This window comes from Dipteris shenzhenensis, chromosome 15 (genome assembly GCF_047967505.1).
Source record: "Dipteris shenzhenensis isolate YYH24624 ecotype China chromosome 15, Dip_SZ_1.0, whole genome shotgun sequence".
Classification (NCBI taxonomy): domain Eukaryota; kingdom Viridiplantae; phylum Streptophyta; class Polypodiopsida; order Gleicheniales; family Dipteridaceae; genus Dipteris; species Dipteris shenzhenensis.
Window position 1 is genome coordinate 11,266,205 of NC_141610.1, and position 11,758 is coordinate 11,277,962.

An 11,758-nucleotide genomic window follows, 5' to 3' on the forward strand; every position below is an offset into this window, starting at 1 on the left:
AGCAAGATACTCCCGTGGGTGATGCCCCAATTCAGCATATGGTTGAGCCTGTTTTTGAGGAAGAGATTGATGACACCGTAACACGTGAAAGTACAGCAATGCATGAAGCAAGATCAGTACCTTGTTGGCTGTTCCACACACTTCAAACTTTAGACGAGGTAATGCTTTGGTGAAGAGATATACCACATTCTGCTGTGTAGGACAGAACACCAAGCTGACGTCACGTGCATGTAGCCGTTCCCTGACATAATGATAATGAATTTTCATGTTTTTCGTACAAGCATAAACATAGGATTCTGCGCCACCACAATATCAATTGGACTGCTAGTGAAAATTGGAGTAGGCTCCTCCAATGATGCTGAAGATCACCTAGCAGACGCCTCAGCCAAATACACTCGACTGTGGTCGTGAAGGCTTCCCTGTACTCAACCTCACAATGAAGAGGCAGCCACTGTAGATTGTTTCTTGCTTAACCAAGAAATGCACGAGTGCCCAAGAAAGAAACATTTACCACTAGTGAGCTACTGAGTATGAAATGTGGGAATAGGGAGAGAGCAAAGTGTGAGAGCAGGAGCAGGAGAGAGAGAGAGAGCTGAAAAAGATAGTTGCAATTAGATGAGTGTGTTACAACTGAATAGAGTGATAGGTTTTGTCTAAGTGACAAAACCTTATCCTTCACTAACCGTAGTTAGTGAACTAACTGTGGTTAGGGAGAAAAACCTCTAAGTGAGGGAAAAGTGCCCCTAACCTACTTATTACATTACATTGGTCACTGCTAAATTATAACAATAATTCTAACACCCCCCTGCAGTGCCAATGTCATGTACAAGGAAATGATTAATCACCAAAAGGAGATAAGTTCAGGGCACTGCGAAATGCCTCAAACTTTTCACGTGGAAGTGCTTTGGTGAAAATGTCTGTAACATTGTCATGTGTCGACACATAGATCATACTGATCTCTCCTGCATGCAACTTCTCTTTGACGTAGTGATAGTGAACCTCAATGTGCTTCGTGCGAGCATGAAACATAGGATTCTTTGCCACTGCAATAGCACTCTGACTATCAGTGGGAATTGGAGAAGGACCCTCCAATGAAAGATGAAGATCAGCAAATAAACGATGCAGCCAAACACATTCAACTGTTGTTGTGAAAGCTGCCCTGTACTCAGCTTCACATGAAGAGGTAGCCACTGTAGATTGTTTACAAGCTTTGCCCAAAAAGAAACAATTGCCACTTGTGGACTGCGTAGTGTCATAGTCTCCAGCCCAATCTGAGTCACTGTAGGCATGCATCTGCAAGTCACCCCCCGCGGGAAACATCAAGCCAAAAGACATGGTACCTTGCAAATAACGGAAGATGCGTTTTACAGCCTGCCAATGCATAGTCTTTGGGCTGTGCATATATCTGCTCACCTAAGAAACTGCAAACTGAATATCAGGTCGTGTATTGCAGAGATAAATGAGGCATCCAACAGCCTGACTGTAGAGTGTGACATCAATTGATTCACCTGTTTCATGCATTGTAAGCTTCAGCCCCGGTTCCATGGGAGTGGCTATGGGCTTACAATCCTGCATGTTGAATCTGTCCAAGAGTTTTTGCACATACTTGGATTGAGACATACCGATGCCACTTTTCTCTTGAGTGAACTGGATCCCCAAATAAAAGTGTAGCAGCCCCAAATCTGACATGTTAAAAGTGGTCTGCAATTCAGCTTTAAAATCTGCAATATTACCTTCATTTGACCCTGTGAGCAGTAAGTCATCTGCATAAAGAATGATGACTAAAATATCCCCCCCATCCTTCTTGATGTAGAGGGTGCTTTCAGTTGGACTGTTGTGCAGCCCCTTGCTGATCAGAAAGGCATGAATTTTTGCATACCATATGAAATTTCAAAGCCTGGAGGTTGTTTGACATAAACCTCTTCCAACAAGTCTCCATTAAGGAAGGCTGTTTTTATGTCCAACTGATGAACATTCCATTGAAAATTTGCAGCCATTGCTATAACTGACCGGATGGTTGTCATTCATGATGTAGGAACAAAAGTCTCCTCATAGTCTATGCCCTTTTTCTGAGCATATCCTTTTGCAACCAGCCTTGCCTTGTACCGATCAATGGTGCCATTTGGTTATCTTTTAACTTTGAAAACCCACCGTGTACCTATGGCATGTTTACCTGATGGCAAATCGACAACTTCCCATGTCTGATTTTTCTGAATGGATTGCAACTCATCGTGCATGGCATTCATCCAATGCACATTATCCTGTGCCTCTTCAAATGTCTCAGGTTCCTCCTCATCAAGAAGAGTACTTGCATAAGCTGATTCAACTGAAAGAGCACCTCCCCCATGCCTTACTGCACTCTGAGTTCTGCCAGGTAATGGAGCATCAATTTTACTCTCCCTGAGAGTTTGTAACAGCCAATTTGGGACTGTTTTTGCTGCATGTATATCTGCAATTTCTTGCTGAACAACCTCTTCCACTGCTTGTGGAGGTGGTAAGACATGCTGTGGCTGAATCGGAGCATGTGGAGGTATCTGAAAATTCTGATTTGCATCAGATATATCAGCAGGGGAACCCAAGGCAATGGGTAGTAACCCCTCAAAGACATCATCGGAAGAAGAAGGCAAATCAAATTCAGCTTGAGTGTGAGCTGAATTTTCTGAAAATATAACGTCTCTACTGACAATAATCTTGCGTGCGACAGGATTGTAGAGACGGTAGCCCTTGCTTTCTGCACCGTACCCAACAAAAATGCATTTGATTGCCTTATCAGACAACTTATGCCGAAACTCAACGGGCACATGAGCATATGCAAGGCATCCAAAGACACGGAATTGATCCACAGAAGGCTTTCTCCCTTGCCAATTTTCATAGGGAGTCTTGCTCTTCAAAGCTTTTGTGGGTGCCCAATTCAAAACATAATTGGCACACATGAGACCTTCAAGCCAAAATTTGTGAGGCAATTTTTTGCTTTTTAGTATACATCTATCCATCTCCATAAGAGTACAATTTTTCCTCTCACCTTTGCTATTTTGCTGAGGAGTTAGCCTCACTGTAAGCTGATGTACAATGCCCTTGTCTTTCAAAAAAGCATCAAAATCTGGAGACAAGTACTCCCCTCCTCTATCTGTGCGTAATTTCTGTATCTTGAGTCTGGATTCATTCTGATTTGCGTTTGAGCCCATAAACCCAAGTGTAGTTGGAGTAGTTATCTATAAAATTGACAAAGTAAAGATGACCACCCAATGGAGTCCTCATGGGACCACAGACATCACTATGGATAAGCTGTAATTTTCGAACAGCTTTTACTGATCCATTCTTCTTAAAAGGAGATCTGTGCATTTTACCAAGAATACACCCTTCACAGGCACGTGGAGGAGGTGTTTCAAGAGGAGGCAATGCATCAACCATGGCATGTTTTTGAAGCGTCATCAAGCTGCCATAATGCATGTGTCCATATCTGGCATGCCATAACTCGGCATACTGCATAGCAGCAGTAGGAGTGGAAACTGCAAGAGCATGTGCTGGTCTTTTCTCATACATGTCAAGCTGAAAAAGACCACGTAACAAAGTGCTAGACAATCTCAAGGCATAGTCATGCTCTCTGTCATGGACTGCACACTTGTCATCTTCAAAAGTGACCTGAAATCCAGCTTTGTTAAGAGTGGACACTGAAAGTAGATTTTTTGTGATACCAGGCACATACAAGACATCAGAAATTCTGAATGTTGAGCCATCAATGGCTGTAAGTTCAACTTCTCTTGTACCATGAATTGAATAGGAGGAGTTGTTGGCACATGTGACCTTTTTACCAACGGGTGGTGGATGCAGAGATGTGGAGAGATACTTCCTGGAAGTGATATGCTTTGAGGCACCGCTGTCAAAATACCATGTATTTTGTGTCTCATTGACACTGAAAGCTGATGCATCCTTGGAAGAATCACAACTGCATGTCAGAAAAGCATAAGTGTCATCATTACAAGTGGTTGTACTATCCCGAGCAGCCAACTGAGAGTCTGAAATGCAAGACAAGAAGGCATAGTCGTGCTCCACAAAGTTGGCTGTAGCTTGTTCATTGTCAGATGCATGAGGAGCTGAATCTGAGACAGCCATGCCGGAGCTGTTTTTCTTTTCTTTTGCAAGCCTTTTCTTGAATTCTCCAATGTAGTGACCTGGCTTTTTGCGGTAATGACATATTCCCTTCTTCTTGGGCTTACCTGCATCACCCTTAGCCTTTTGAGAAGGCTGTCCTGAACCACTGGAAGGCTGATTTGCTGAAGTTTTTGCCTATCCCTTTACTTTAGGCTTGAATTTTGAAAGCATGGCATGTTCACCTGCTCGTGAAGCCATGTTTTTCCTGGTCTGCTCTTCGTGCAGCAGAAGTCCTATCAACTCGTGAAAATTGAGAGGATTTGCACCCCCCTTCAACGACAAATTCAGCGAGGTATGTAAGATGAGATAAGACTCAAGAAGAGAATTCAGAGTAGTGGTAATCATCTCTGAATCAGGAATGATCTCATCAATATTCAGCAACTGCTCTCGTAAATTTTGTAGCTTTGTGAGGTGCACTGACATGGAGTCGCCCTCTTCCATATGTGTATGAGACAATTCTCTTTTTAAAAAAGACACTCTGGCATCATTCCAAGCTGCATACATGCTCTCCAAAATATCCCATGCTGCCTTTGAGGTCTTACACGACCCGATATGCGGAATGATGAATTTTTTCACTGAAAGAGAAATACACGACAAAGCTAAAGCATCACGTGAATCCCATCTCTTCTGCTCTGGAGTGGTAGGTATAACTGCACCAATAACTTGTGCTGCAGCTGTACCCTGTGCATGACCTCTGCCTCCTCCTTGTTGGGGAGGGGTGTTAGGTGCCACATTTGCTGGCTGGAACTCATCCCCATTTACATAGTCCCACAAATTACGAGAAATCAGAATATTGTGTACCATAAAACTCCAAAGGGAGTAGTTGGTACCATCCAGCTTATCCTCTTGTGAGAGACCACTGAATTGGAAATCATTCTGATTTTGCTGGGCCATGTGTGAGAAAGAAAATACAGCAAATGCAAATCTGAATTCCCTTGCTGGGAATGGAGTGCACAAATCCCAAAAAAAATACAGCCAAACACTGGCTAAAAATGCAACTCAAAACTCTGTAATGTCTCTGTCAGAAATCTGCCAGAGCATCCAATCTCTCCCAAAACCTGCCAAAAGTGCTTCAAAACACTCACAGAAAGGCAGTGTGAACTGAAACCTGCAAAATTGCTCTCCCAACACAAAAGCCCCAATTTGTGGCTTCAAATTGCAACCAGAAAGGGGCAAATTTACTAAAAGCCCCAAATCTTCAATTTCTGGGCAAAAGCCCCAAATTTTAGACCAGATCTGCAGATCTGTCTGCAATGCTTGCTCCAAGTGCAGCCCCAAATTTCTTCAATACCTGCAAAGTGACCCTTGCAAAGAATCCTTTGTTGAAAAAGACCCTGCAAAGAAAACAATCGATGCACAAAGCAGGTTCAGCGTTGTACGAGCAATATGGTGCTGACTCTTTGTACGGGCATGCTGGTACGGTTGTACGGACATGTGCAGTATTGTTGTACGAACAACAGCGTGTACAACTGTACTGAATGCACGATCAAGTTGTACGGACGAGTGCTCTCCTGTGTACGGACGGTTCAGCTCTTGTGTATGGACGACTGTGTACGGCAACTGTACGGACGCCTGACGAGCTGGATGCCCAAATAGTAGTGACGCAACCCCAAACTTGACATCTCAAACATCTGCTGTAATTCAGCCTTGAAATTTGCAGTGTTAGTACCAATGAGTAGCATGTCATCGACATAGAGAACAATGATAAGCAAATCCCCCCCTTCCTTCTTGACATAGAAGGTGCTCTCATGTGGACTATTATGCATTCCCTAGCTAGTCAAAAAGGCATCTATCTTTGCATACCAAACTCAAGGAGCTTGCTTCAAACCATGCAAAGCCTTTCTCAGCTTGCATACTTTGTCTTCCTTGCCAAGTTCCACAGATCCGATGGGCTTAGAAACATAGACCTCGTCTTGAACGTCCCCATTCAAGAATGCAGTTTTAATGTCTAGCTGATGGATCTTCCATCCATTAAATGCGGCCAATGCAACCACACACCTAACCGTGTTCATACGAGAAGTGGGAGCAAAGTTTTCATCATAATCCATGCCCATTTGTTGTGCATAGCCCTTTGCCACAAGGCGAGCTTTGTACCTATCAATGGACCCATTTGAGCTTGTACACCACTTCGTGCCAATTGCCTTCTTACCGGCAGGCAAGTCTACCAACTCCCACATCCACGGCTTTCTTGCCTACACCACCTAGTCCGTCAGTGTGTGCATCTTGATGTTTTGTATGCCTATTGTATTGTATTGTATTGGATCATACTACGTCTCCACATGCGGGTGATGACGCCAAAGTGCGGTTTTGTGGGATCTTCCTCTGCCTGCTTCTTGTTACATCAGGCAATCATGGAAGCCCATGGCTTTGTTATGGTGAGGCAAGAAACTAGAGGGGTCGAGAATGCTTCACATTAATGGGGGCCTAGAGGGACTGGGTTTAGGGTCGTTCCTAGGCTTAGGTATTAGTGAGAGGTGCAAAGAGAAGCTCATGGTAGGTATTTAATGGAAGGGGCCCTTGTGGGACACATGGGACAAAGTGAAAGGCCAAATGGCAAGTGTTGGGCTAGGGAGTCGATTCTAGAGGGAGCTATAGTAATGAGGTTTTAGGTAGAGAATATCACTTGCAAAGACAGGAGGGGGTCGATCTTAGTGTGGAGAATCCGTGGTTGGTGGAAAACTGGCAAAGCAGTCCTCTCTTGGGGCGGGGGAGTTGGTGAGGGTCTCATGCTCGTCTCCTAACAACATCATGCCTAGCATCTCTGATTCTTTGCAGCCCGGTTTTCTTTAGTCCACCGGGGTCCAAACCTCCTTGAAAGGCTCAACCCAAGGGGCCTACATCTCGTGTTGTTGTCTATCTATGAGAGTAGGCCTGTTTGCATGGCCCTCTCGTTGTTGAGTCAATTGAACAAGGCTATGACTGAGTGGCAGCTCTGAGTGGCAGCTCGACTTGTACCAGGGGGCAGGTTCTTGCTACGTGTCCCATTTGTCTGTACCACAGGCATTGTCTTGAAAGCCTTGAGACCTCAAGCTATTGCCAGAACGAGCCCTTATGCAAGGTCTTAAGAAAGATCTCCTCGAGTAGGGACTTCGAGTACTCCATGACCACCTTGAGTCGAGGAAACAATCGAGGCCATTGAGGCTGTTGTGATAGCAGATATGATGGAACGTTACTCTTTCGGAAGGCCGAGGAAACAGAGCGTCACTAGAAAGCGCTTTCCTCTTCTTCCATTGATTAAAACTTCAAATGTTTCAAAGTGTTCGAACTTCTTTTACATTCATGTTTATGCTTTTTTGTGGCAGTCATTAGTTGAAAATTCAAATGATGGTGTATCTAGAATGATCTTGCAAAATTGGTATGGACCAAGTCCAATGGATCTTGTGCCCTAGGTTCTTCTTTGGTAGGAAATGGATCCATAAGTTACTTGCCATAAACACATCATTCATAGAATTCCTACTTACTAATCGATGTTTAGTCTAATTAGGGGTTCCTCAAGTTGCGATTGAGTACTTTATTGATGTGTCATCCATGTGGTGTAGTTGTTCTTTAGAAGCAAGTGATCTCGTCGATGATCCTTTGTTCTCCTTTAGGCTGACAAATTTATCTTTACTCCTTCTTTATCTTCTTCTTGGTTATTGCTTTCTAACATCTTGGGGTCTTTGAGAGATTCGCTTTGAGGTTACTTAGACAATTTCCGTGGATTTGCTGTTGCAAAATTTTTGGTTCAAGGATGCATTGTAGGATTCTTTCTTGGGCAAGGCTCAGCATTGATATGAAAGACTTATGTGGCGTTCTTGTCCATCACAAAGGTAAACATTTGGCCCCAATCACCCTTATAAAATCCACGTGACTAATATTCGAACCACCAAAATAGATGGATAGGGATGCATTGTAGCATCTACATCATGTCATGGAGACAAAATGTTTCCTTACTAAGTGTGTTATTAAGGATTTATTCCAAGGGAAACCAATTTTAGGTCGTATTGATTTTTGATAGGTCAAAGAAGGGAGTCGCTGCTTTCAAAGAATAAGGTTGATGAGGTGTTACATCTAGTTGTCAACGATGACTGTGCCTTACTAGATGTTGTAGGGCAGCCCTGCATAGTGAATTAGTGGGGTAGGAGACCTTTGTTGGCGTACAGGCCATTGACGAGCCTATACCCATTACTCTGCCTTGTCTTTCCATCGTTTTGCCTTTGTTGATTTGAATCTGCCTTGGTCATATTGATGTTGTTGCTCTTGGCACGTTTAGACTTAGGGAAGTGACAAGCTGAGGTCCTACTAGTTGGGATTATGATGTCGCTCTACATTCTGTCCTTTTAGAGTGGTATCTTCATTGATATGGACCTAGTGTTGGAATCATCATGTGGAGAGTTGTCTTTTTGACTCATCATGTGGAGAATTGTCTTGTTCTCTAGCTAAGGCTGCCGCTAGCTGTCTCTTCGAGTATGACTACTTGTCAGTTCTCTCCCATTCCTTGTTTGCTTGCAATTACCAAAATTGTAGTTAGTGGCTAAGAGGGTCCGTCCAGTGTGATGATTGGGCCCAGCCTTTGGTGTCTTAAGGTGCCCTTTGCATGCTCTGACATTTTTGCGAAACCATTCAGCCTTTCACAGTTAGTTATTTTGCATGCAATTCACTAGATTTGGCATGTTTCTCCAGATTGGGTGGTTTGTATTTGCTGCTTATCTTCAGAGAATTGATAATTTTTTTTGCAAGTGTAGTGGACCGTGGTTTATGTGGTTGATACCCAGACCTTGGTGACAAGGCTTTATCGGTGGCACGATTGCAGGAGTTAGGTCTTGGTTGGCAGTATGCGGATGCACAGTTGGAACTAACTATGGTTTGCCATTGTGGTGGACTTCTCGTGACAGGGTGCAGTTTTTTGTAGGTATGGTGGTTGTGCAAGTGATGTTAGCCATACTTTCTAGTTTCTTCCACTCTTGTAGGGTTGGGGGTGAGGCAGTGGAAGGGATTACCTGTCGAAGCATATTCACTAATAGTTTGAATGCACACTGTTCATTGGAATGGCTGTGTTTTGGTGGTATTTGTTATGGACATTCTTTCTAGTTTCTTCCCCTCTCTCAGGTGTGTTTGAGGCAGGTGAAGGGGTTTACCTTGTAGATTTATTTTCTGTAATAGTTTGAATACACCCATGCTGGTTGGGACGGCTGTGGTGTGGTTGTGGTGGAAAAAGTTTTCATCCTTTGTGGGGCAGTAAAGAGTATATTGCAGGGATACTTATGTGATCAGACGGTGACGAGGTGATGAAAGAAGATAATGATGGATGAGCTTAATTTTTAGAGGATGTTGCATGGGAGGGTGGATGGTGAGGGGTCTCTACAGTACTTGGGTGATTATGGTAGAGACCTAGAGTGCGGTGAAGAGGGTGTACACTTGCAGCTAACACAAGATGATGTGTGGGGGAGTGAAAGTGAACAGCTAGGAAATGGGTGTTACAAGGTTAGGTTTTGACTGCATTTTGGGTTATGTTGGTAGAATTGCAGGTACAAGTCACATGAACATAGGGTCTCATTCTCACATGTGTGTATGCATGTTGCACAGGTTGTGCGGTTTATGCAACTCCCTATTGGAAAGTTAGATGGTTTTTAGGGCTTGTGCACATCATGGCAGTGAGGACAATATGCCAACTTTTGTAGTTTTGCCACCGGATGAGATTTTAAGCATTGTTTTGCTTAAATATTTTCTTTTCTTAACTTCTAGTTTTGTTGTCTCATCCAGGTGTGAGTCGATGGTTTGTGCTAGTGTTGTAGTAGATACAACTCCTTGTGGGTGATTTTGGTGGGCTTGCATTTTTAGACAACTTCTGGGTTGAAATGTTGAAGACTTGCATTCTGTGTGTTGTTTGTGGAAGCAAGGTTCATCTGAACGGGTCCTGTTGTGGGGTTTGTACAGAGAGCAGTCTTTAATTCTTCGTTCCTACTGGGCTAATCGATTATCAGACACTGTTTGTGTGGCATTGGATTAATGTGACACTGTTTGTGTGTGAGCCTCATCCTGTCTTACTGGCTAAAGCACTAGGACACTTTTACAAGACGCCATGATTCGAAATCTCAAGAAGTTGATCAAGTTTTGTTTGTCCGTTTGAACAGACAGCCATGGCAGCAAGATCTGGAGAGAGAAGCACCACGACAGTGCGGCACAAACAAATATTGGGCTTCTCATCCTTACTACTTTTGGCTGCTGCATTGTTGGGGATTTTACTAGGCTATCTCTTTAGACAAACAGTTGCCCTAGTGTTTTAAAAAAAAGCCGTTTGCAGTATGTATTTCTCATACTGCAGCTATCAGGCACTCAGGTCCCGATTTGGGCTGCTAGCTGTAAATTCAGAATAAAGGAGTGCACAGCAGCTAGTGAGCAAAGAAAATCCAGTTGAAGGCAGCTTATGGCTTAACCTTCTCTGTTGGTCTGACACTCCTTTCGTCTATCTATCTGTGTCGGAATTTTATGGATCATTACTCAAACTCATAGATGTTCACCAAGAAAGATTATTTGCATGGAGTAAAGCATAAGAAGAGCGAACAAATGAGCATGCACTATTAATGTTTTCCGACATGATTGGGATGCATAGTAAATGGGTCGTAGTTAAGTGTTTCAGCTGGATTTTCACACCATGGAGGCCCATCTGTATGGTTGTCCTCTCAGTTGTGGGGATTCCATAATGTGAATGGGATGCATGCATTTGCCATTCTCTATTTGTATTACTTTATTGCTTACGGCCAAGGAACTGACCTTAACCTAATTATTCTGATAAGAGCCTTGAGATAATGGAGGCCCTTTTGCATGGATGGCATAATATAAGCTCTTTAACCTTCACATCTGCCTACATTGCCGTTTTAAATCTCTATACTTCCAGCAACAATTCATCCAACTTTGAGAACACCAAAGTTATGATGAATTGGGCCACTGTATGACCATTTGGAGGTAGAATCCTGCCCCGTCCCCCTTCTTATTACTTTCCCTAAGGAGTCCAGCATGAGCACACATGGAAGTCGAGGCCTTTTGTTTTCTCCAAGATCCTATGAAAAAGCTAGGTGACATTTGGAGATTAACTTCGTTACAAAATGTGCTCTGGGTATTAGAAAGCTTCCTAGATATTATTTCGTTCGCATATATGCCGAAATGTTTGAGTTGTAGAGGCGATACTCATCTTTAATTATTGTAACATCATCCTACATGTCACTATTCCTTAGTGGGTGTGTACAAGTGTGACATAGCTTAGGCATGCGGCTTAGGTGCTTCCCTTCTGTGATGTTAGAGTTATGGCTAAAGAACAACATAGTAATATATGCAAATGTGCTTTGAGATCACGTTGTAATAGGGGCTTTGTGTGCATTTATTACTTTTCCAAGGCATTGGTCGGTAACTTGTACTTGCCATAGAATCTGTTGCTCGGTTTAGTGTTTATGTCCTCAAGGCATTCTCGGATCTCGTCCTTAAAGAAACAAGGAACATGTGGGTTTGAGTAAGGTCCATATACTCCCTAATTTTCACAAGGGTCGGATATCGTTTGTATGGGGAGGGGGCATGTACATTTTCTCATTTTTGACTATGCATGGTACTCAATGCGTCTGACATGGTTTGT

The 11,758-nt window shown here is 43.2% G+C and overlaps 1 protein-coding gene across 3 annotated transcripts in view; it reads left to right on the forward strand.

Moving 5' to 3' along the window:
- Window positions 1-10,989, forward strand: part of LOC147893354 (vesicle-associated protein 1-2-like) — a 36,275-nt gene extending 25,286 nt beyond the window's left edge. For 2 of the 3 annotated variants that reach the window (XM_087386060.1, XM_087386059.1), the window contains exon 8: window positions 10,266-10,989. In XM_087386060.1, the coding sequence (XP_087242186.1) occupies window positions 10,266-10,418 (153 nt within the window). In that variant the 3' untranslated portion in view covers window positions 10,419-10,989. The remainder of the gene's footprint in view (window positions 1-10,265) is intronic. The other variant, XR_015542234.1, reaches the window with a different exon arrangement.
- Window positions 10,990-11,758: the final 769 nt, after the last annotated feature.